This window comes from Capricornis sumatraensis, chromosome 13 (assembly GCF_032405125.1).
Source record: "Capricornis sumatraensis isolate serow.1 chromosome 13, serow.2, whole genome shotgun sequence".
In the NCBI taxonomy this organism is placed as follows: Eukaryota; Metazoa; Chordata; class Mammalia; order Artiodactyla; family Bovidae; genus Capricornis; species Capricornis sumatraensis.
In genome coordinates, this window is record NC_091081.1 from 32,763,730 (window position 1) to 32,791,004 (window position 27,275).

General features: G+C 34.5%; 1 protein-coding gene across 2 annotated transcripts in view; it reads right to left on the reverse strand.

The window, feature by feature from the left end:
- LIN28B (lin-28 homolog B) overlaps positions 1-26,607 on the reverse strand; it is a 121,591-nt gene extending 94,984 nt beyond the window's left edge. The window contains exons 1-2 of one of the 2 annotated variants that reach the window (XM_068985409.1): positions 26,574-26,607; positions 18,348-18,535 (exon numbers count right to left, since the gene is read on the reverse strand). In XM_068985409.1, the coding sequence (XP_068841510.1) occupies positions 18,348-18,535; positions 26,574-26,607 (222 nt within the window). Of the gene's footprint in view, positions 1-18,347; positions 18,536-19,343; positions 19,354-26,573 lie in introns of those variants that run through there. The other variant, XM_068985410.1, reaches the window with a different exon arrangement.
- Positions 26,608-27,275: the final 668 nt, after the last annotated feature.

Below are 27,275 nucleotides of genomic sequence, written 5' to 3' on the forward strand. Positions count from 1 at the left end.
AGAAGGGGAATCTCAATGATTAAAGATACATGGGTGACAACTAACAAATATATGGATGAGCAGATAATGAATCAATTGCTGTTGAGAAACAAACATATACAGAGGGTACAATAAAGGCTATTTCTTTTCATAGTAAGTGAAAATTAATATAGGTTCCTTTAATATAGGTTTTTAACTCCTATAGTGTCAGACAGACCTAAAGTATATCTGCCACTGAAATCTAGGTCAGCATGTAATCTTCTGAGCATAAAAAAGGAATATATACTTTTGTGCATCTTTGAAACCAATTTGGGAATTTCAAGTTGAGAAGGGCTCCAGGGAACTCCTTATGTCATATATAAAAATTTTCAAACTCAAAATACGGACAGTTTTTACCTTTGACTATCTGCATTAATTTTCCTGCCAAGAATGTTTTTTTTCACTCTTTGATCTGTGGCCAAACATCTTCCTTTCTAAAAGAAATAAAAACTCACTTTCTCTCAACTGCATATAACACTAACAAGGTACTTAATATGCTTTTGTTATATATATAGATTCATCAAAGCTTGTACAAACTGATAAATTTTAATAATGGTTCTTTCATGGAATTTTACTTAAAAAATTTAAGATACTAAATTATAGAATTTCAAATAGTATATTTTAAAATGAAGGTCATCTCTAAATATAACTAGCAGAACTGAATTCCATATCAGCTAGGAAAAAAAAATATTAACTTGCCTATAAAACTGAAAACTAGTCAACAATTTAATAAAGACCTTCTAAATTTTTATACAAAATAAACAGAACATACCAATACTTTCTATATTTAGCATGCAAAAATTAAGACATATTAATATAATGCCACTGATTTTTATTGAATTTTCCCAGATGACAAAACTTTCTATATTAATTCATAAATTTATTTTCCTATTATAGTTTAATTAGTTTAAAATTTCTCTAATTTAAATTGGCAATAATTTGACAATTGAAAGCTATTTTCCCCATTTGCAAAAAAAGAAAAAAAAATTTTTTTTTCCAGTAAATAGCATAAAAAAATAAATGAAAGGTAAGCAGTGGTTAGCTCTGGATGGTGGAATAATGGGTGATTCTTATACTTTCCTTTGTCTAAATTTCCCATAGTCAACATATATGACATTTATCATCAGAATCATATGACATTCTGAAATTAAAATGTTAGAATGTTTCATACTTAGCTTTCAGTTCACACTGTTATTTAAATATGAATTTATTGGTCTTATCCCAAATGTTCAGGCCCTCTAAAATCACTTAGACTAATTCTGTATAAACAAAAGACTACAGATAATAATTATGAAATGTTAGATATTTAGTAAAGCACTTAACAAAGTCATTTAATCAGAGGTTCTCAAATAGGGGCAATTTTGTCATCCAGGGGACATTTGGCAATGATGAGAGATGTTTTTGGTTAACGCAACTGGGGAGGTGTGTTCATGGTATCTAGTGGATAGAGGTCAGAGATATTGCTACATACTCTATAAAGCAAAGGATAACCTCTCACAACGAACAATTATCTGGCCCCAAAGCTCCAACTTGGCCCAAAGTGCTAAGATTGAGAAATCCTGCTGTGAATCATTAACCTCTACTTCTCTTTATTGAGAATAATACTATATGTACCTCAAAGTATAATTAATTCAGACTTAAAGCCATCATCTCATATGTGTTTTTATTTTTTTCTTTTCTCCCAAAATAAAACCTTTTTTTAATGCACATGTGCCAATTCTCCTGAGATTGTTTTCCAGAGTTCAAACATCACTATGGAATTTCTTAGAGATACCATATTTTGTACTGAATATTGTTAGTCTATGTCCCTATTTTTTACAGTGAAACAGAAGACAAAAAAAAGAGGCAGGGGAATAAGAGTTAATGCATGAAAAAGGTATTTTTGTTCATCTTCTTCTGCTCATTGCTATATCTCACAAACTAGGTGTTAATCTGCTGAATGAACTGAAGGAGCTAAGTCCTGATGAAGACTGCCTACCACCAAGTCCCCTCTGGAAAGCGATATACTTGCAGAAGCTCACCAATGGAAGAAAGACCTCAACATCACATCTTCAGTCAGTCAATTCAGTCACTCAGTCGTGTCCGACTCTTTGCGACCCCATAAATCGCAGCATGCCAGGCCTCCCTGTCCATCACCAACTCCCGGAGTTTACTCAAACTCATGTCCATCGAGTCGGTGATGCCATCCAGCTATCTCATCCTTTGTCATCCCCTTCTCCTCCTGCCCCTAATCCCTCCCAGCATCAGGGTCTTTTCCAATGAGTCAACTCTTTGAATGAGGTGGCCAAAGTATTAGAGTTTCAGCTTCAGCATCAGTCCCTCCAATGAACACCCAGGACTGATCTCCTCTAGGATGGACTGGTTGGATCTCCCTGCAGTCCAAGGGACTCTCAAGAGTCTTCTCCAACACCACAGTTCAAAAGCATCAATTCTTCAGCGCTCAGCTTTCTTCACAGTCCTTCTCTCACATCCATACATGACCACTGGAAAAACCATACACTTGACTTACGCCTGTCTAATTCCAAAGCTTCTTTCTCTGATTTGCCTAACTTTCAGGTCTTTGCTCTTTTAGGTATGGAACCTAAGTAGCTAATCAAGGTTGGGTTCTGATCATTAAGATCTCAAGTACAGATGACAGGAAATTGTGTGACATTTTGAGATTATAAAAGCAGCAACAACAATTACTGGTTGGACACAAAGAAGAGATAGGAGTCAGAAATGACACTAACTTTTCTTAGCCAACTAAAGCACTTTGGTGAATGTCTGCGATAGGGAGAAGTGAAAAGGTATGTCCTACAGACTGGAAATCAGTATATATGAAAGGAATTGTCACAGGTGGAAGTTTTACCCAAGGAAAAAGAATAAAGTTCAAGCTCTTTGGACTTAAATAGAAAATGAGACACGTAAGTTCCTCCCCTCCAATATACTGCAGACATTTTAGACTTAGCAATAAACTGTGACAATAAATGCAGCACAGAAGCCACCATCTTTTCTGCTAAAAAAAAAAGAGAGGGGCAGAAGCCCCAAAGTGTTCTGGGCAGACAAAAGCAGAGTTTACCATGTGTAAATTGATGCATAATGAACATGTAAGAGTGATATTAAAAGAGAAGCAAATATAAGTTGAACACTAGGTTTTCTTAAAGAAGAGTTTACATATGCTTTTTTGAATAACATCCATATCTTTCATTCAATGGAAGATAGGGGAAATGTTCCTAATATATTACACTTTTTTAATGTTCAAGAAATATTTTTGTGTATGAATTATGAAAAGCGTTATACTGCACAAAATACAAAATTTGGTAAGAAAATTCCACTCAAGAGTTTACAATTTAGTCAGAGACACAACAAAATTTAACAGAAGACAATCTATGACAAATAGAGGTTTGAAGTTTCTGAGAAGTAAGCGAGCAATTCTAGCTAGAATGATGAGGAAGGTCTTCAGCAAAAGAAGGATCTGAATTTGGGGCTGGATTTTCAAAGATGGCAAGAATTTTCAAAGGCGAATGTAGGAAGGAATTTGGGTATTGTCTGTGCCAAGAGGAAGAGGCAAAGACATATAGGCTATGTTGTGATTTGACAAAAGACAACACTTTAAATAAGTATGACAAGAAAGACTGTAAAAGTAGATTCAATCAGGTCATGAAGAGTTGGAATGCCTGGCTAAAAAATCTAAATTCTATTTAAAAACAAATAGCCAATGAAGCTTTGGGGGGCAGAAGCACTTTAAAGAAATTAAAAAATAGCAACGTTTAAGGTGAGAACCAACGGATAAACCTGCCTAATGTCTAGCTGGCCCACCCAGGCCTGAGAGTTTCATCCTCCAGCACAGTTCCACCATGCCCTTTGCCTATTCCTTCCACCCAGTACGCATCTGGCACCCTACCTACTCACTGGCCTATAGAGGCTCTTTCACTTGTCATCTCTGCGCAAGTATGATGCGAAATGCCCTCCCAGGCTACCAAGTTCCTAGGTATTTCCACAGCAAATCTCAAATGGCCTCTTCTTTCATCAAACTTTTCTCACTACTAAAAGCACAGGCAATGCCTTAATGCCCTTATCCTAGCACCTATCACTCTGTGGTAACCACTGGTCACACACACAACACACACACATACACACATGCCCCTAACTGCAAGTTAAAGACAGGGACAGGATATTACTGATCTTTTAATCCTAACACATTGTAAAGCTAATGTTCATTTTCCCTCCTGCCTCTCTACACTCTCCCTTCCTCTGTTGAAATATTCTTTCCCTTATTCATTATCTACTAATTTTTCTACTCTCATCACAAAGCAGTCATCTCCAAAGTAGTCATCCTGACCCTGAAACTAGGTTAGAGCCCTCACAATTATATACTCACAGGACCATGTACCTTTTCCTCTAGGCACTCATTGTGGTTTTTATGTTACTTTCATTTATGTGGTCTGATTGTCTGTCTCCCCTACTGTTCTTTAAATTCGTGAAGTCAGAATCAGAATCCCTGTCTGCTTGTGGCTCACAACTGAAACTGAAGCACTTAGCATAAGATAAGCACATCAATATAAAATTAAAACAGCTAAAAATGTGGCTGGAACCCAGAGAGTCAACAGCACTGCTCTGGAGTCATATTGCTGGCTCAATTGTGTAAATTAGGCAATTCTAATTCTAAGATCATTTTTTTCATCTATAAATATGAGACAATAATAGCAACTATCTTTCAGACGTGAGAAAATTTAATGGATGTAAAACCCTTAGCATGGTACCTTGCACATGCAAACACTATAAAATTACATGATACTATTATTCTGTTGTTATTGATGTCACTGTGATTGCTACAATATTGATCGGCTGTAGCTGAACGGTCTCTTGTGTTGGCGGAATAGAAACCTTGATACAGGGGAGTCTGGACGATGGGAAGACGGGATCAAATGATGGTAAACTGGGGTCTATCCCCAGGGAATGATAGCAGCGGCTATAACAAACCAAATACAAATGTCTGTTGATTTGGAGAGGGGCTAGAGTAACAGAAAGGAATATATGATTATATTCTGTCTTTTTCAAGTTATTCTACCAAAATTTTACTTATACTCATCATTTTTACATTATTTGAAATATGCATGAAATTTTACTTTTATATTTGCCCTTTTGGTAAACAACATTCAAAAATTTCAAACATCTTTGATTTATTCTATAAAACATAAGTATTACACAATATTATTTATTATATTATTCATTTTTATCTTTCAGACATGAACTGTAACTTCTAAAATCCTCTTTAAGTTCATTGTGAGATTCCATGGCCATGCTGCTTAATTTTTTCAAAGGGTCGAAAGTATGAGAGACCTAAACACATGTGGAGCTAAGAAAAGGGAGTGCCCTTCAAAATGAAGAAATGCTGGCCCAAGTATCTACAGCACAAAGAAACTTGGGCCCTTCAGCAAGCTTATGCCAAAATTTACAGTGTTTACCCTACTAAACCTGCATTTCCTCACTCATCCTGAAACCAACAAAAAAAGCACTTTATGAACAATCTAAGGAAGCAAATAATTAAAACATTTCTAGATCTATCAGTATCAGTTTATTTTCACTGTTAGCCTACTTTATGAGTCAGTCTGTGGTTTAAAAAGCCTTCTAGGCAAAAATGTGTTAGACATACATTATCTTTAGATGACAACTTACACTGAGTGAAACATTTCATATATACTTTCTTTTGGAAATCTAGGAAAATACTTCGAATAATCATTAAGTGCTGAGAAACATTAAAATTACCTAACCACTCATGGTTTTCATTCAGAACTCACTCTCCTCTTCAAAGTTAGGAAAACTGCTGGCAACACCCTTTAGAAACAGTATAAAAGATTTAATTGAAGCTAAGAAAGAAAAGCGGTGAAGGACTAAATTTGACTTTGCTAATGCCCGAAACAGACAAAGTTGACTTAACACCATAATACCACAATAACACCACAATATCCAGCTGTACCAAAAATGTATTCTAAATAAATGTAATGTAAATTTGATCAACTCTAATTAATCTGTTTTTAACCTCTTCTCAACTACACGCTTCTGCAAGGGATGATACTTCTGCTAAAGACAGACACTTTCTGCTGAGTGATTGCTTTTCCTGGTATCTCTAGAGCCAGGGCCCCAGGCTTCCTTCCCGAAGGGGAGTGGGGGAGGGGAAAAAGGGAGGCGGACACTAAAGACAGACCACTTAAGGCAGTAATAATTCCTGGTGGCAGATCAAATGATAATGTTAGGGCAGGGAATCATTTTGGGACAACATAATACCTTAATAATTGGAGTAATTTCTTTTTTCAATTTACAGCTGAAAGTGGAAATCTATACATGTATATCAAAATAATGAATTCTATTCTGTCAAAATCTTACTCTGAAGACATTATTCTATGTCTTAAGAGATATTCAAAAAAATTGTTTGAATTTTGTAAATTTGAATAATTGAATACATGTTCAACACTGAATCTCACAGGGCATTATGGATTACCTTTAGGAATATTAATGACTTAATAGTGACCAAATACTTTAAAAATAAAGGCAGAGAATCAGGAAAAGTGGTCAATAACTAACAAGACAACTTCCCTAAGGTTACATACTAGGGCTTTTTTATATTAGAATATCTTTAAAAGAAAATACCTTAAAGAACATGTACTGAAACAAATGTCCTGTTTACTTGGACCTTCAGATATTTCAACAATTTGAAAAATCATTTCCCATTTAGTATAAAGTTTATTTTAGGAGAAAAAAGTCCAGAAATCAACTGATTCATCAATCATATATTTACAATAACCTTCATGAAAACAAGTAGCAATATCCCAGGTGGTACTACTCCCCACAAATAAACCTTGCATTAATACTTCTGACTGAACATGAAGAGACTTAGAGTCATCTAAATTCATTTAAAAGTGACTTTTCTCCACACAAGTTAAAGAAAACTTTAGCAGGAGGAAAATAAATGATAACGGGGAAAGCAACCAACTTTTCACTTTCTGATATCAAAGTTTAAAAAAACATGTTACACAGAAAAAGCTGGTAGTAATCTTTTATAATGTCTTTATTTCTTAATCTTTTATGTTAAATTCAGAGTGACACTAAGATACTAAATGGATTATTTCAACCAAAAAATGCCAGTACAAATTCAAAACCTTAAAAATAGACTGCTGGTGTTTTATGAATACTTTGTTATCCAAATAGTAAATAAAGGAGCATCACAAATTTGAAATATTTAGTATCTTAAACCTTTTCTCAATGGAAAATTTTAGTGGCAATTTATAAACATTAAATAAAAGATCAATAAATATTTAAAAGTAACATTAATGAAATAATTGGAAGCTCAAATATTCAATTGTACAACACATGGAAAATAAATCACTTACTATGAATTTTAATGCCCATGAAAACATGGACTAGCACATTACTGACTTCAAACCAGATCCTGGTTATTTACAAACTGATAACCCAGTATTATTAAACTTAAGCAGCTTTTCTACACAACTTCACAACATTTTCATATTAAAAAATCTAACCAAATAACTTTGGATGATAGCAAAATCATAGCATTAAATATCATTGCCTTTTTTAAATCTCTTAGACTTCGAAAAATGTAAGAAAAAATGCTTTTATGTATATTTTATTGAAACACATTTTAAATAAAAATGCATACAGGATTTTAAAACACAGACGCATTCTTCTTAGAAGTCTTAAAAATAATTATTTGCAGGGAAATAGCACTCTCAAAGAATATTATATTTTAAAAATCATCGACAGGATACTTCTTTTAGAACTACTGTTTTTAAAAAATCTTATTTATTATTTGAGGACAGGTCTACTGTTTACTAAAATAGATTTTAAAGGTTTGGGAGAACAGCTTAAAAACAGATTAAAACAATTTTAAAGATTAAAAATTTAATAGTAAATTGTAACATCATGACTAAATCACCAAATTGAGACTAAACATCAGCGTAAATATTCTAAGAGCTGGATAGCATTTTCCAACAGCTAGCTACACCACTTACTATTACAGAGAGGTGAGAGAAAAGAGGAGCAAAAAGAAATATACCCAATTAGTTCCTTCTTGCTATCAGCAAATTTTCCTTGCTAAAATCATCCCAAATACCACTCCTACTTTTTTTACACTGTGAGTTCTGAGAAATAAGCTACAGTTTAGAAACCTCAAACAATGCTAACAAGATAAATTTTTGAGTGAACTAAGCAATTACCATGATATAGATAAAAAGATCAGTATTCTTTTATAAATCTATTTAGTTATCTTTTTGGCTTCCAAAAAAACTGCATGGATGTAAAGTAAGTTATAGTTATTCAAAACAAATATTTTAATGCATAAAACACAGGAATTAAACAAGGGGCACATTTCAATAAATACTTCACATAACCTTTGATATCTTACATATTTTGAGATTCATTTCAACTCTGCAACTAACTAATAGGGAAGTCACATGACTTACACAATGAGAAAGAAAGAACAGTTTTCTTTCCTTTCCTTTCCTTTCTACAGGAAGAAACAAAAGCTCGGTATTAGCTATCCAAGGCCAATGGGTGGGGCCTGTAAACCAAAAAGCTGTAATGGATTGAGGTTAATCTTAATGGACGCCCACTCTAACCTTCTGAAAGCATCAAAAACGTGAAAACTGCAACCAGCACTTGTGTAAAATAACACATTTAATGTAAATTAGGTTTTTACAACTAGGAAATTCTACGGATACTGAAAACATAATTCAGTTTATAAACAACGGTGCTGTTCTGTTGGGATAAAATCACCTAACTGTGATTCCCTACACAGATACACACACCATCCCCCCACTGACACACAGATACTTCACAAGCTTCTTGAATAAATAGAAGTATCCAATGTCCAGGGTGATGGGTGGTCCTGAGGTCTTGAACCAGAGCTGTATACTTTTAAGGGATGCTGAGATAAGAACAAAGTGTTTTGTGTTTGTTTAAACCTGGGTTTATATTTAAAGTCTTTACACCATTATTGATACAGTTCATAAACTTGTGCTATAATTGATTCAGGCAAATTTTCAGTGTCAGCATACATGCTAGAAATTAAGCACTTCAAAACAAAATACTTTGGGGCTTTTTATAGATTTAATTCAAATTAACTAATTTAATTCACTTAAAAGTAATTACTATATTTTAAGGGTGTTAAATCTCAACCTGAGATATAATATTATATATCATACTTTCACTATCAAGAGGATACTTTTGAATGTCTAATGCCTAATGTCTAATGAAATAGCATGCATTTAAACAAAATTATGTACATCAAATAAGCTATAATGCCATGAAAAACTTCAAAAAGTGAAATTAACCCATGTGGATTCACAATCAAGCATCAACTATTAGGTTTATTTTCATTCTCCAGACTTTATTATAAGTCTAATATAAAGAGATTTTTTTTGCAGAGCAGAAAGGCAGGATTTACAAGTGGCCCAAGGAAAAGATAAGCAATGAATAGTTCTGACCCTGGCTTCTCTGGCTTGATCAAGTGGGTCTGCAACCTGAGCCAAAGGGCGCAAATTCCTCCCCATTCAAAATTCTTCAATGGCATGGGGGAGGAAACAGCGAAAGGGGCAAACATGCAAATCCAACTGTCCTGAGATTTAGTATTCAACTAAAAATTTTAATTAGAGAGCTAAAAAAAAAAGTGAGGTCAAGACTGTGATTACGTTTCTGACTCATAGTTTACCCGATCTTAAAAAGAGCTTTTTGTTTTTTCTTTTAAAATTGAAAAAGATTTATTCATTTATCTTTTTAAATGTATGGCTTATACTTAACTGTGTTAGGTACATGTCTCTAGTATCATTTAATCTATTTAAAGGAGTTGCTGAAAAGTGGAATTAGTTTCCAAGCACCAATGTTGCCATATTGTAAGCAAAATGATGTGTTATAAAAATCTGAGCTTCAGAGAAAAGTTGATGGGATTCATTCCAAGCTGTACAACACATCAATGATCTATTAAGTATTTAAAGTGATATATCCTGTGTTGTCAGACTTCTGTTACAGACTGAATTAAAGATAAAGATAATTCATTTGAAAGAAAACATGTTAGGATAAAAAAAATTTAGAAATTATAGTTAGGAACATTCTAGTTTCTATCAATAATGACTTAGGGAATTGCTTACAAAGCTTAAGAAACGTTCATGAACAGATGAAAGCCAAAGTATAATTAATTTGAAATTTACAAATAAAGAATAAAACAATAAATATTTTAGCTATTAGCAAACATACAAGATTTTTAAATGGAAGCTACCTTTAAGATTAACAAAGGTAACAAATTTCAGTGGGGTTTGATTTTTTAGGTGTCTTATAACAAAAGTTGGTAAAAATTAACCATTTTATTAATAGCACAATAAAATAACCTGACTCAGCAATACTAAAGATAGTTTAGTTTCTATACATGAAATCTGAAAACTATATAAGACTTATGAGAATGATTGTGAGGAACCATTGCATTTAGTTCAGAAGTTTAAAAACAAACATTTTTTTCATCATAATTATCTCCAAATTACCGGTAGAGGAGCACAATTAAACTTTGTAAAAAGAAAGTGAATAGTACATGGGAAAATGAGTCCCTGGCTCCATACCGTGTATGAAGAGAATGTGAATTAATTGGAAAAATCTTATTAAGAAGTTTGCTAAAAGGAAGAAAATAGGAAGAACATACAGCAATCTGGAGAGCAAAAGTCTTATTAAGTCTTTACAGTTAGTATGTGATCAGTTAAAAAAATAGTTGAATAGATAAATTACTGAACCGTAAGTTTTTCTTAGAGTAACCATTTTCTTAAAAGTTAATACTTGGATACAGCCATCTTGCTGATTTACAACTCTAAGAATATCTATACAAAAACTCAGTTGAGAAAGAAATCCATTAAATTTCTGACAAGAAATATGAATATCAGTAAGCTTAATTATGTCCTTTAGGCAAGCAGTTTACGTGTGTGAAAAAGTACCATTAGGATAAATGAAATTAAGATTGAAGATTAGTGAAATGTATACTAATTAATCTTACTTTCACAAGCACAGAAAACTACTGGTGGGGAAAAGGTCATTGGCAAGCAGAAATAAACAAAAACAAAGAACGTAAAATAAGGGTGGAATGTATTTCATAAAGGATACTGGATTGTTGCTTATAGCTAAATACACAAAGTTAAAAGAAAACAGGGCAGTTAACTAGTTAATATGACATCGATATCATACAGGACAACAGAGCCTTTCTTCTTCAAGGATGACTACAAATGGGCACAAGGGATCTTTTTGGGGTGATGAAATGTTCTGTATCATGGTGGTGGTAGTTACACAATGTGTAAAAACTCATCTCATTTTATACTTAACTTTGACGAACTGTATTCTATATAAATTATACCTCAATTAAGTTGACAAGGCAAAAAATAATTGACATGAGCTTAGTATCTTTTGAAAATTCTGACAATGATTTATTTGGTGAAAGTGTTACTAAAAATACAGTGCTTAAAATAAAGACTAAAACTAAACCTGGATCATTAGAATTGTTAAATGATTTTCATGTATGCTCCCTCAGTTGACCCCTACCACACCCCTCAAAAATAGAGACCAAAATTATTATTGCCACATTTTACCCATGAGAATACTGAAGCTCCTTCGAAGCAACTAGTCAAAAGAAAGAATTCCACCAAGTGGCACAGCCAAACTCAAACCTTCCTTTCTGGTATTTTCTCCCTCATTCTACCACATGACATCTCCTTTGTAATAGTAACTATGTACAAACACTGCTGAGTCCTTATGATCTGCCCAGCTCTGTGTTTAATGCTTTACATGTGTAGTAACATTTAATCCTCATAATAACCCTATACAAAGCAGGTATGTTCTTGTTCCTTCCTTTGTAAGATACTGAAACACTGACAAGGTAACTTACTTGCCCTACAAACATAATAAACTGGGATTTGAACACTGATCTATTTGACCAAATTCTATCCCACTGTATCTCATGAGGATTAAATAATTATTAATAGAGCAATAGGTATTAAATTGTCACAGCAGGTCTATTGAAGACAATATTTCATATCTTCCCCTTAGCTTACACTGAAAAACATACAAACTGAATATGTATACCTGAATACACAGGTAAAACCTCACGATACAACAAACCATTAGCAGTAAAACAAAAACATCACAAAATTAGGTCCAAGTCTCACTTTATATGCTGATGTGTTAAACAATATTAAACCATGCTGTATACCATAAAATTATAATAATAAGACTTATAGTTCAGTCATTAAAATTAAGCTATAATATTATGCAATACATTTTGTCTAATTTGACAGAGAGCACATAAAAGATACCAGTTTAATTTTTGACCACAAATACACACTACTGAGTTACACATCATATATATAACTTACTCAAGATTTTATCGTGGCAAAGACTAGTTTACATTTTATTTAGTCAACACATATTTGCTAGGCAGTTTATACAACAGAGCTCTAGTCTTCAAAACCCACCAAAAGTTAGGTATTTTTATTCCAATTTACAGTTGATTATAGAAAGAAATATAAGACTAAAGCTATCAATTATCTATAAAAGTTACTTGAGACAGCATTTCTAAACTGTCAAAATTTAGATATAGGAAGGGGGGCAATCATCAGATAATCTTCTAATTTTTTGCCAGATAGAAGATAAGATTAATCCTGATGTATCAAAATGCAACGCAATGAACACTTTCGTTACTCAATTGATACTCTTCAAAAAGTCATTTCTAAATGTACTCCCACTGATCTACAATTTGTTTTTTAACATATTACTGCTATCAATTTGTCTGATTATTAGAAAATATTATCAAATTATTTTAGAGAAGAATACAAATAATTTGTTTCATATAGACTGTATGTTACAGTGCCATACTACATACTGAACAAGTAGAACTTCCAAGGGAGAAATTTCTCAATATTAAGTTTCAAACCAAGTCTACAAAATATCATATTTAATGTGAAAATTTTCCAGTTTCATTAGTCAGAAATATCCTTTACTTATTGAGGTTATACTTGGTTTAAAAATAAAAACTACAGTACATCATATTTTTAACTAGTAAATTTAATTCCCAATACCAATAAAACTGCTCAGTTAAGATACACAAAACTATCTGTAATAGAAATTATATAATTCCTGAACAGGAAGATAATTCAAATTCAAACCCTTATTAGGGTTCCTTGGTGTCAAAAGCAACAAAATTTACAACAAAGGACCTAGCATGTTGAGGGCAGGTAACAAGTTTTTAATTTCTTAAGAAATCCAACAACTCTGAGATGAGTTAAAGATAGCTTATAAGATGTTACGCTACACTTGAAAGTGGCTTGCAACTTACGTATTGGTTTAAAAAAACAATTCTTCAATTTATCAGCTTCATTTGCTGTGAATGGTCTAAATAAGAGGGAAATATTTAAGCAATACTGCTTAAAATGAGGAGGAAAGACAAGGTCTTAATTATGTACACAATTCACATTTTATGTTTAAACCAAATGAGAATATCACTTTAGAAGTATAAAAGGTCCTGAAAATGGATCACCATTTGAAAACTAGAAGGAAAGTACCCAGTATCTTTTAAAATAATTAAAGCCTTATAAAATTTTTATTTAAATACCTTTAAATGTGACTTTATGATTAAATAACTTGAAAGCATTTCACTTGGGATTCTTTCGAATTGGTCAACTGGGAAATTCATCTGGAAAATTTGGTAGTTTTAGGAACCATTTTCAAAATGTTAATATGCATAACTCACTAACAAATTAGCTATAATTGTTACATGATCACATTTTAAATTTCTAAGATTTCAATCTAAATATATGTATTTTTTTACAGTGACATTTATCAACAGCACCAAGGATAAAAATAATCATATGTATTCTGAGTTTGGAAAATGTTTTCATACTAAACTATAACAAAAGTGATATGGCTAGTAAATTAACAATTAACTATTATGAAAAACCCTTAAACATGAGCACATTGTAGTAAATTAACTTTCATAACTGTGTAGCTAATTAATGTTAAAAACACTGAGTCATGAACTTTGTCCCATGTCAATTGAACTGTGTATAATACTTCAATTATTATATATTAAATATTAGCCATCTCCAATTATTTTTACATCCTATACTGTAATAATTACTCTTATTTCTTCTATTTCCATTATTCTTTGATATGTTTTTGAGCAAAGTAATAAAAGGAACATAAAATATATAACATCTTTGTAATACAGGCATTTGTATTCTCCATACACATCAAACTAAAAATCAGAAATAGAAAGCATAAGAAGAAAACATCAATAGTTAAAAGGTAAATAAAGACTTCAAAACCAAATTAAAATACTATTGAAGACAATTAAGATAATTGCTAAATGATGGTTATTTTTGAAAAAAATTCTTCCATAAATTGTGAAGCAAATGAAATATTTATGTTAAAAATTCTTTGTATCCTAGTTGATGGCTAACACTCCCAAATATATAATTCAACAAGAAAATATTATTATGCAAATGAGCTGTAGAGACAGTAATAAGGAGAATGGATTCTATACTTCCTCTGGACAAAACAAAGTTCAAATGATCATTTTATCTTATTAGTTGAGGTAATGACTTTAAAAATAAATGTAAAAACATGTAAAAAATGTAAAAACATAAAGAAAAAGTTACATAATAACATCAACAGGTAGTTATTGAGTAATAATGCCCTCCTTCATAAAGGTTCTAGTATTTAATTACCATGCGATTCATTTAAAAATATCATCACATATTAAGTTCTATTAAAAGATTACAATATTTCAGAAAGTTGACAAGAGACCTTTCCAGGTAATTTAAACATATTACTATATAATCTGTGGGTGCAAATTTTTAAAAATTTATTAATAATAATAAACTGATAAGAGTATTAATTATTGGCGCTTACATAACTTGACATAACCTGAATAGGAAGCTATACTTACATATCTGTATTAACCATCTATATTCTTCCTTCAGTTAAGAGACAAGATTCTGTTTTGCATTGTTTGCTTACGTAACAAATTTCTACAAATTTATTCAATTTACAAACTAAATCATTATGAAAAATTTTAAGGAACACCTTAAAACTATGACAAAATTCACAAATATAACATTTATACCTTTTTGTGAAGTTTTAAAAAATACTGAATGCTATCAATGTTTCACTATTAACATGTGTCAAAATACATCTATTCATTACAAATCCATAAAAATATGATTATTTAAATCACCAGTTAACATCAGGAAGTCCAACGAAGACAGTCATTTTAAACCAGTGGTCACATACCATGTTCAAATAGCAGTCTCATTATATTTATCAACAAGTCTGAAGACAGAGAAAGGACAGTACCTAAGTCTTGGGATTTATCTTTTAGGACATGGTGACATTATAGAAACTAAATCAAAGTTTGACTGTATTGCTGCCAATAAATTTTAAACAGAATTATGTAACCAAAAATGTCCAGCTCTATTCTAAGAATACATTCATATATTCTCTTAATTTTCATAGCAGCTTAATGCTTTTGATGTGCAGTTCTTTGCAGTCAATATTTTTAAAGGAGAAAAAAATATCCTGGGTGCTTTGGCATGAATTTTTAAATATTATTTTAAAGTAACTAAAACCATTTTTTAAATTTTTCCCGAATATATACTCTTAAAAACATGTTTCAGAATACTTTTTTAAAACTCCAGTAACACATGTACTTCTAAACAGTTTCAAAAAACTCCCATTATTTCATATATTTAAAATAATAATTAGATGCCACTGTAAACATTTAAAATTCCTAATTATCTATGATGCTTTTTCATTACAAAATAATACATATATAATGTATAATACATATTATAATTTATAATTATACACAAAATCTAGTATGCTTTCAAAAATGCTCATACAGTAAAAATGGGAGCTAAGAAATAATTTTTTAAATGTCTTAAAAACTTTTATGAAATCGTCATGAAACACAACCTGATTTTGTAAAGTGATGCTCACATGATACCTGCACACATCATTATGGCCATCAAATTGTTACTTGCAGTTGCGCTGCTGAAATCAGTGGAATTCTGCCTTCCTCAAAATTTTATATGTTATCAATATAAGACAGAAACCCCTTCACCTAGACATCAAAGTCAAGAAGAAACAAAAGCAGAAACGATAACAAAGAAATGGATTGAAAATAATTTTCCCTGTAGAAAAATAAATATATTTTAAAACACAAATACTGTAACCATTAAAAAAGGCCCTTAAATATCACTTTTTAATTTTAAATTTGAAGATTATTACTGCCCTGATATTTCTTACATCACAAAAATACTAATACTTGAGTTTTATTGACTTTCACATACTTTTTCCTAAGAATATATCCAGACTGTTCTTATGAAAACTACACATATATTTGACACATTTTAAAAATCACATATATCATTTTAATACTCTTCTTTAGTAAATACATGATGTGTAACAAAAGATTAAAGTAAATCTTATATGAATAATCAATGTTGTACTCTAGAAACTGTTCACCATTTATATAAAAAAACTTTTTCAGCAATACAGCATTTCTTAATTTGGTAGATATAGAAATGCTTATCAACATATAACCATGAAATAGCTTAAAATTGGATGACTCATTGTTCTAAACATTAATATCAGTTAATAAAATGTCTAATATTTGAACATATTAAAAGGTAAACATAGAAAACCAAATTATAACAAGGTGTGATAAGACAAAGAAAAAAGGGCTATTTTTTTTTCATTCATCTATAAAACAAATTTATGAGATTGTAAAGAACAATTTAACAACCTAAAGAAGGTTCAAAGAGGGGAAAGCCAGAGCCTGAGAGAAAATGCATTTGTCAATGATTTCAGTCATTCTGTGTAGGGAGGAGAAAAGCAGAAAATGGGGCTTCATTCTGCCATATAAAATAGGAGGCATAAAATCCAGTAGCCTGTCTGTGGACTTCTATTTATGTATTTAAACCCTGTTTCAATTCACAGATTATGCTGATCCTTCCACATGTAAACAGCCAATAATGATAGCCAGGCCTTTAGGAAAGGAAAACACAGCACACAGCAAGGTCAGGAAGCTACCAAGCACAGGACAACAGATCACAACAAAATGGTTTCATGTGTTTCTATTGTTTATATACTTAATTTGAAGATGATATTCCTTAGGGAGGAAAGGAGGCTGTAAATTATTACCAGGAACATGCAACATACTATCAATCAAAACATAATTTTTTTGCAAATACACTAAGTATTTCCTGCATGTATCTATGTTAGTGAACCTGTAAGACTGATATCCATGCATTCAATTCTTTTTAACTCAGATGTCAAGCTAAAATAAACCTCTTTAGTCTTAAATCCCTTTACTTCGAATAATTCTTTACAGATCATTTATATTTCTCCAACTTCTTTGGATTAAATAATCAAGCTTGCAAACTTGTAGATACCTTTTTTTACTAAGAAGAGAAGAGTGAAAGGGGAAGATGTATTCATTTTCTTGTTTCCAGATAAAATTGCGAAAATGAGAAGAAAAGACATCATACTTGTTATTTAAGCATCTTTTAAAATTACAACACAATATAAGCAACGGTGGAAATTTGCCTCAAGTAGCCAACTAGTACATTTTAAACACACAAACTAGAGCCGCCACTGGCCACGTTTTCTTTGAGTTCAGTCTCTTAAAGAGACAGTATCCTTGGATCTATGCCCTACACGGAGCACGTTTCTAAAATCTTTGATTACCAAAAATCCTCTCCTACATTTCTTCATATCCATACTAGATCAACAATGTCCGACTTTATTTTACTGTGAAATCAAATTATTTTAACTTGAATCTACAAATGACTATAGGCAAATATAAAATAATTGGGGAAGCTAGTGATTATTAGAGGCGTCTAAAATAAGGATACCTAGAGATTCTTATAGTAAAAAATTGGCGTTTTTTTTTTTAAACTTAGTATGATCACCGTTTCTTAATTCATTTTCCACACACAAACCACATAATATTGTAACCAGTAACACCGGAAGCTACATTACAATTTCGCTGTGCAAAGAGGGGAAATTACTGAAGTCAACAAGCACCCAGAACTGAAATTTCAAAGATTTCATTTTCTGTTTAGGAAAAGACACGCAGGAAAGAGCCCATGCACATACCCTAAAAACTACAATCACTCGTGATTTTAAAGATTTTGAAGGACACATTATTGTAAGTCAGTTGACAAAACTACCGGTCAGTTCCTCCACATAGAAACAAGTAAAGACGGGAAGCAAAAAACAAACAAAAAAACCACAGTCTGGCTTACTTGGTGTACAAATACATCGACTGGAATATCCAAGGGGCTTCCCTCTCGGCTTATCATGGAGATGAATCCAAATCCCATTCGCACGTTGAACCACTTGCAGTGGCCAGTTCCGTGCAAAACCTGGGATTCGTCCTCTGCCTGCTCTGGCAGCTTCCCGGGCTCTTCTCCACCACCTTTGCCTGCCCCGCCTAAGTAGAACAGGACAAAAAAGTCAGTTAGTCAGTAGTCCCAAACAGTTCACTGAAGGGGGGGGGGGGGGGTACTGCCTGGGAGTGGGGATCGGGGAGCGGAAATGGGGGGGGGGAGTTACTAAATCGTTGATTCCTTTTTTTCTGCAAAAAATAAAGGGTTAAAGAGGGAAGCGGAGGAGGGAGGAAGCCACAATGTTCTATCGATCACAACTTCCACGTTTCTGTACATACGTGTACTTTTTCATTTAACTCCGTTTTTCATCCACATATTACAGTACAGCAAGCGATACTTTACTTGCATATTGCTGATTTAACACTCTCATTTACAAAAAGAATTTTTCAGCGAAACTCTTTCCGGCATGCACGAGGAGGAAAGAAATCGTGAAGATGATTAGAACTAGTTAATGCACATGCGGCAGCACTGAATCCAGGGTTATTTGCAATGTGCATTCCCCTCCCCCCCAATAACTTTCGATTAAAGTTGGGGTGGAATGGGGGAGGGGGCAGGTGTATAAAAGTTTTCTCGGGCTCACTAACTGAAACTGCGCTTAATCACACTCAAACAATTCAAACAATAGCCCCCTGAAAGCTTTTCAAGTTGTGAATCAGTGTGGGCGGTACAAAACATTTTTGGAGATCTATAACAATAGGTTGCAGAAAGCCCCACTGCGCGACGGGGGGTGGGGGTATTGCTCAGTATTGGGGTAAAAAGGGGAAGGGAGGGACGGGCAAAGAAGGGTGGGAGAGGGGGAGGGGGAGAAGGAAGAGAGAAAATCACAGTAAAACAATAGAAAAGAAAATTAACCTTCGGCCATGTTGCCCCACGGGCCCTCTGCTCCAAACTCGTGAGATGAAAACTTTCCCTTTGGAACGGAGTGGTCTTCTGCATCAATCTAACATCTTGATTTTGTGCGATCACAAATTTAGCTCGCATGGTCTAATGTGCTTTCCCTCTTTTGATTTTTTTTCTCTTCTCTCTCCAGTTTCTGGCCCCCTGAGCACACGTGACTTTGTCAATTACATGCTTTCTTGCTACTAATTTCACCTCGGATCCTTAAGGGGCTGGCAAGAGGAAGAGATAACCAATCGCCATTTCATCTATGCTGACATCAAAATAATTTATGAATGAACACGAAAAACTCAAACATGTTATCTTAAAGACAATTTGGGACGCTTCTTTACGATAAATCAGAATGCCGATTTCGTGCTTTTACTTAAACACAATGGAGGGTCCTCTTGAATCGTCGATTTAAAGAAACGGCAGTCATATATGTGCACACGCGTGCCTTACACACAAGCCTGTCTAAATAATCTCATTTAGGGGGGAAAAGCCATTTAAATAAAGCAACCGATGTTATGCTCCCCCCTCCCCAAGAATTCAACTGATCGGTAACAACAAACCTGCTTAGGATGCAAATTTCACATTTAATTCAATTCTTAGAGGAAAATATGCAATTTACAAAGGACCTAATTGAACCTAATTACACATCCATGAAACTTTATATAATGGTAATCTACACCCACAGTAAGAGAAACGCACACAAGTACCTGATTGTGCCCTGAAATATTTCTCAAATTTAAAATAAAATCCTACCGGAAAAATCGCTATCACCTTCATGCAGTCAAATTGTGTTTAGGTTACCGTTTCGGAACATTTTGGAGGGGGTTGGTAAGGAATTGTACTTCACAGGTTTCTCCGCCATCTCTTTCCGGGGGAGGAGATGTGATTAATGACTTCCTAAATAACAGCCCAGTTTTCCAGCCTAACATAGAGTGAACCTCAATCAGTGGCGATTGTTCCCCAAGAGCAAGGCGACGTATGTATGGGCAGGGAGGGGGAGGGGAGCGCCAGGCAGGCGAGGTGAAGAGGAGCCAGAGAAAGAGGTGGGGGAGAAACAGCGGGCGAGAGTGGGGGGAGGGGTGAAAAAGAGGGGCCATTGGGAGGAAAAAGGTAAATTCACATCTTATTGACTGGACCCTGACATTTTAAAAGTGCACTACCAGTGGATACAAGAGTTGAATAAACGAAAATTTAATAACGGATTAGGCTCCTACAGTCCCTTCCACGGCCAGCACCCCAGTTTCAAAATGCTTACCCTTTTACCTTTCAGATTGTTACAAACGATTGTTGATTACTAGATGCTGACACCAATATTGCCTCCCTCATCGACTACTAAATACTATAGATCAACTGGAAATGCTTGATTTCCTTTAGAATATAAAATAACACTGATCTTTGAAACATTGAAACGCACCACCACCCTTTCCCCCACCCCACCCCCCATTTTCTTAAACAAGCAGTTTACCGAGAAACTGTACAGATACCACTTCCCTTCGGCAAAGCTACCGAGTTTACCCTCCCCCACCAAACCCGCAATCCACCTCCCCCCCAACACACTCCTAACTCTTAACACTGTTTCACACAAACTAAAACGTAGGGATTCTGAGTCCAAAAGCTTTGGAAAACCCACAGAATCCACCTATTTACACCTCCTCCCCATATTAAACAATGAAATGGACAATTAATTAGTTCAGATCTGAAATAAATGGATGTATACAAATAAATGTTATTTTCAGCTGTTTGTGGTAAAAGGCTTCATTGGAGACTGATGAATTTGAAAAGATTTTTCGTCCGTTTCTTTCTTTTGTTGTTTCTCAAGAGAGGGAGCAAAGCTATCTCATTTTATTTACTTTGGTGGAGAGGGGGAGATAACCATGTGCCAGCTGGTAGGGAGGAAAGAAAAAGTATAAAAATGCAAATTATTTTGCAAGAGTCCCAAAAGCTTGAAGCTCTCAAAAAAAATAAAAAATGCTAACATTTATTTGGCATTACTTTATTAGAAATCAACTGATTACACTGACCTATAATGAAATAACTTTAACAATGTTACTCCAGGTTAAATGTTTTGAATAATAGGAAATATAAAAATTAATTTAAATCAATAGTGGGGGTTTTAATATTTTAAATGAATCACTTTTAAAAATCAACATCTGGTAACAGAAATAACATGAAAAGTATTAACACAAATTGAGGACATGTCATTATGTAAAATTATCATAAAATTCACAGGCAGTGTAATTTAGTTTTGTCACTGACACACATCTGATAAACAATATTTTATGTTTGTTTTTAATCAGAAAATGGCCTAATCAGCATAAACTCAGAAACATGTAGGTGGGTTCTGAATTCTTATTTGTTCAATATGATGAAATTCAAACCTATAAATACATAGATGGAAAGTGGGAAATACCATAAGTGAACCACATTGGATGATATACATTATGAGATTCAGTTTTGCAGGAATGGGGGCCTCCAGTATTAGTGGAATTAAGGTAGGGTTCACTGGACTGGTCACTGGTGTCAGAGGTTATCGACTCATTCATTTCCTGAGAGGGACATCGGCCTTTCAAGTCGTGTAGAAAGCTTTTTCCAACCGGGAACTTTGAGAAATCCTCTAACATTCATTCACAGAGAATTTAAGGCAAATGCATTTACATACCTGGGGGAGGGAGGGGGAGTGTGGAGAGTAAAAGAAAGGAGAGGAGGGGAGAGGAGAGGGAGGAGAAGCAGGGAAGGGAATGGGTAGGGAGGCAAGAGAAAGGAGACAGTGACATAGAAAATACCAGTTTCCATTTCAGGGATATGGCACTGTCTTTGAACACAGACTCATCTTTTCCTGCTCCCTGCCCTCAATCTTTGGAGCCTAAGATCCTTGTTTAAAACTAACCATAATCTTTTTAAGCTCATAAAGTTCTTCTTTCACCTAAAATGGTCCCTTGAATCTCCTAGAACGCTTTCCAATTTGTCACCTTCCTGAAGTCTTCTGGTTTTAATTTTTGTCTCATTTCCTACTTGTTTTTAGTGCCAGAAAGACCTGTGCTTGACTCAAAACGAATGTTTTATACTTGTGGAAGCCAAATGTTTCAGTAGCTTGATTTATCATACTTCTTTCGAAATGTCTTTAAAATGAGTTCAAGTAGCTACAAAGAATCCTCAATGCACTAGGGGTAAAAAAAATATATATATACCAAGGAAATAACCTATTAAATCCCCGTTGGTTATCACAATCTAAAATTTCTACAGTTATGAAACGAAATACACAATTTTTTCTTTCTTTTAAAAATTCCAACAGTACAATGCAAGGAGCCGAAAAAGGTTCCAGAGCCCACCGTTGTTGTTTTCAAGTAAAAGCAATGAGTGACTTCTATACAGCTGAAACAATGCTTCGGTTCTTCTTAAAACTAGGAGGAGGGGCTGCGGCACCATGGCGAGCGGCTCCACCCGTGCTCCCCTCCCGGCAAATGAGGCCGGGGTCTGCAGCCCGCTCTGCACTCGCAGCCGCGGTGCTTCAGGCGCAGCCCCGCGCCCCAGGGTCGCCGAGACCCCCAGGTCAGCGGATCTGCCCCTTCCCTCCACCGCCCGCCCTTGCCACTTCCTCTCCCCTTTCTCTCTTCAGTCACCTTTTCCTTTATTCACCACATCACCGCCTCAGTTCTAGAAGCTGAGCCCTTCCAAAGAAGGCTGAGGATTTTTCACTAGTTAGGGTACTTTCACAGTTGTCATTTTGTCCCAACCAAATGAACACCGAACAAAAGGAACCCTTGCCTCCACTGGGATGGAGGCAACGTTTGGCACAATCTGCTACCTTCATTGCATTTCCAGACATATATCATTTATAATCTGATCTCTTCATCTCTGATATGTCAAAGTCTCCGCAATCAAAAAAGTGAAGTCGGGGGGTGGGGAGCGGTTATCAGAAGCAGCCAAGAAAAGGAGCACCCCACCCCCTACTCCCCGACCAGGCCATGCCTAAAATGGAGCTGTCTTCAGACCCCTGGCGCCGCCGTCCTTTCGGGAAGCCACGAAAACGTCGCCGTGCGCCTTTGGAGGGTCAAGAAAAGCCGTCTGTGGGGAAGGCGGTGGGGGGCAAAGGGAGTGGAGGGCGACCAGGGGCGATTTTAGGGAACCCCTTCTCTGGCCGCGGCGTGAGGTTTCCCGCGCAAAAGCTGCGGACCCGCACGTCGGGCAAACTGTTGCCGATCCCTCCCACTGCGTTTCAGTAAACTCCTTTACTGGCAAGTAACTTTCTGGAAATTCTTACAATACGGAGTCAAATGAAAGGAGTGCCTCTGCTGTTGATCTTACAACAGAGGCACTTTAGCATATGGGGGCTATTTGTTTTTTTTTTCCCAAAGAGCACAATTCCGTTCTCGTTTAATTTCCTAATCTGAAAGCAAAATGCTCTGTCTTAACACAATTGTTTCGATTTGGTAATTTTTACACAGCTATAAAAACCTCTTAAAATTTTTCCTTAAATATTTTAACATATTTCCCTAGGTATAATTAAATAAAATTACGGAAATACAGACAACTATAGCATTTTAAGTTTGCCAGACAAATTGCCTCTATAGTTCAAGCATTGAACAACAATGCTTGAAAACAACCATTTGCAAACGTTTTCTTCATTTTGGTTAGTTAAGTATTTAGAACAACAAAATTATTTCAGAAAGGGGATATTACTTTAACACCATCATTTTGTAAAAGTTTATTTTTTAAAACGAATAGCAAAAAATCACTGTTAACATACTTCAATTGAAACAAAAAAATTTTATTATTCACTCCTCCCAAATATTTTCTGAATTGTCCTAAACAAACACTTGGCTATGTAATTTTAATTATGACCACAATGTGTTAGAGAAATCATTTAGTAAGCATTTAGTTATTTTACCTTGCCCAGAATAGCACAGAATGAAGGTTGTGTTTTATTTGAAAAAAATGAGTCCCATGTTTTTCACCTGTACTACTTGAACAGGTATGCTTCATAATTTAAAGATCTTTTTGCAATAAATATTGAGTCTACAGAAATGACACTAAATAATGTAAGCATACAATTTTTTCCCCTCTGAAAGCAATGAATCAAAGTTTATTCTTTAAAACTTAATCTCATCAAAACAAATAATTAAGAGTAGGGGCTGTTTCCTAGGTATTTCCTTTAATGTCTTCATTTTCAGTCTATTTGGGGGAAAAAGGTAGGTAGGAGGAAAATGGAAAGGGAAAAAACACTACAAGAGTAAAAGATGAGGCAAATGAGAAGAAATCTTCAGGCTTTAAAGATGTCTGTGTGAGAGGAAAATCTGTGGAGAAAAAGTATCCAGCTACAAACTGGAGGCCAGAGTTCTGGTCCCATTTAATGACCTTGTGATCTTGGATCATTAAGCTTCTCCAGCCCTCAGTTTCCTTACCTGCAAAGTGAGGACCTTGGAGCAGTTGATATTCAAGTCTTAGGCATAAATGTAATATCTGACAATAATCTTTCTTTTGAGGAAAGTGCAACCCTTCCCTGGCCAACCCCTTTTTAATCACAAGGTAACAAAGACATGAAACTTTATTGCACTCACTTAACACATTGGTGTTAACATTACTTCCAGCAGAAGAGAAAAGGGGCTCTGGACTGCCTCCAGTATGCCCCCAGAGGAAAACCACAATCCAGAGTAAGGGGAAACTAGTTGGTAAATTAATATATTGTGGCAACTTTTCAGAATCTTCTTTTTCATGGTACTCTTTAGAGCATCACCTCTATGTCAAAGGATTCACTCTAGAAAAAAAGTAAAGTGCTGTCAAAAGACAATGCCAATCAGTGGTCTACTCACTAAACCTTCTGATCCCTACTGCTTGCCTCTCTCTACCTACAATCCTGTATTTGATAAGCTTAATACTAGAATAATATCTTTTTACTTGTACTTATAAATACTCATGAACTCTGTCATCTTATAGCTTTTAAGAGTTTTGATACATTCGTCAAGAGAAGAGCCAAGACATTAAATCCTCAAGAGCAGAAGCCAGAATAATACATTAACCGCATTCATGAGTGCTGAGGGGCTCAGTGCGTCCAACTCTGTGCAACCCCATGGACTGAAGCCCACCAGGCTCCTCTGTCCATGGAATTTTCCAGGCAAGAAAATTGGGTTGCCATTTCCTCCTCCAGGGGATCTTTCTCACCCAGGGATCGAACCCCCATCTCCTGTGTCTTCTGCATAGCAGGTAGATTGTTTTACTGCAGAACCAAGGGGGAAGCCTGGCAATAAAACACTGTTACTAATAAAACCATTTGGAAAGAAGAATGCTGTCAGTTTTCAGTTAGTTTCAGTAATACAAGAGAATATTTATACATCAAAAACCTAGGTTTTAAAGTACACCAAAACAAATGAAAGGGTATATATATTTTTAAGTGTAGGTTTAAGATGTTAAAAGTTCACATGACGAATTTTGTATTAATAGCATGTTAGTTGCTCAGACATGTCCACTCTTCACAACTCCATGGACTGTAGCCTGCCAGGCTCCTCTGTACAAGGAATTATCCAGGCAAGAATACTGGAGTGGGTAGCCATTCCCTTCTCCAGGGGAATCTTCCTGACCCAGGGATCAAACCAGGTCTCCTGCACTGCAGGAGGAATCTTGACTATCTGAGCCTCCATAGAAGCCTATTAATATAATGAACAACTAATTTGATACAAACTGGTGAAAAGCAAAATAAATGGGACTTTCCTAGATTAGGAAAATTCTCTAATTTCCTGAAAAAAAAAATGTCTAATATATCGCACTATTTATCTTATAGTAAATTATTTAAAAGCAGCAGCAAGTCTCTATTGTTAATTTAACAAACACTTGTGAGGCCTCTTTTCAAAATGAACTTACAAAAGGACTTACAAAAGTGAACAAGCCACAACTACTTTTTATTCAGGTCCATAAGCATTTAAATATTATCTATTTTGCCTGAGACAGGGAAAAAGCAATCACGAAATTCAATACTGCTAAAATTAGGAGGAAAAAGAGTTAATTAGAAGATTTCACCCTTGCAATTCTGGTGGGAGTTCTAGTTTATAAATGAAGCGATCCAGAATACAGTAGAATATATGATTCCCATCTTGCCACAGTGGAGAATTTCTGAGAGCTGTCACATTTCCTCATATGCCTCCAGTGATCTTTTTAAATAAATGTCAGTTAAGTAAAAATGTAATTGAAAAAAAGACTAACCTGGGGCTGATGAAACCTGGTTGAATGACCTCATTGTCTTCTGAAGAACCTAAAATCAAAGAGCTCAAGTCAGTACTACATTAATTGCTCATTTAATTGACTCTTCTTCAGCTTAATGGCTCATTAGAAAGCAGTAAAATGCTTAGGTTTTGACTCTGTGAAGCGACCTGTAAACTTTTCTCTTTTTTTTTACAATTTAAGACTCACCTAGCAAAATTAGATAACCAATTGGCATAAACTTGCCTTTCACTCCAATTCAAGGACAGTATTTTTAAAAAGTTCTAAAACCTATTAAGATGTAGTCAAAGATTCAGATTTCAGAAACGATGCAGTTAAAAAAAATTTAATATTTAATTTTACACTGCAATTCAAGAATCCCATTCTTTTTTAACCAGTTAACAATGAACCCAACCCACAATATTGTGTTCCTTGATGAACTTATTTGACTATTCTCTTCAGATATCTTTTAGAAGACAAATCATGAGACTCTAATTGTGATACTACACCACTGATCCTGGGTCTATTACATATAAATACTTTTGGAGAAAAAATTAACTTTAATGGTGGTAAATTTAATCACTGAATAAACTTAACTAAAGGAATCTAATGTGCATTAACACAGATTTTTAAGAAAAGTTCTTTTTTAAAAGATGAGTAAGTGATGCTTTTCAAACATATCCACTGGCAGATGTCACAGCACAG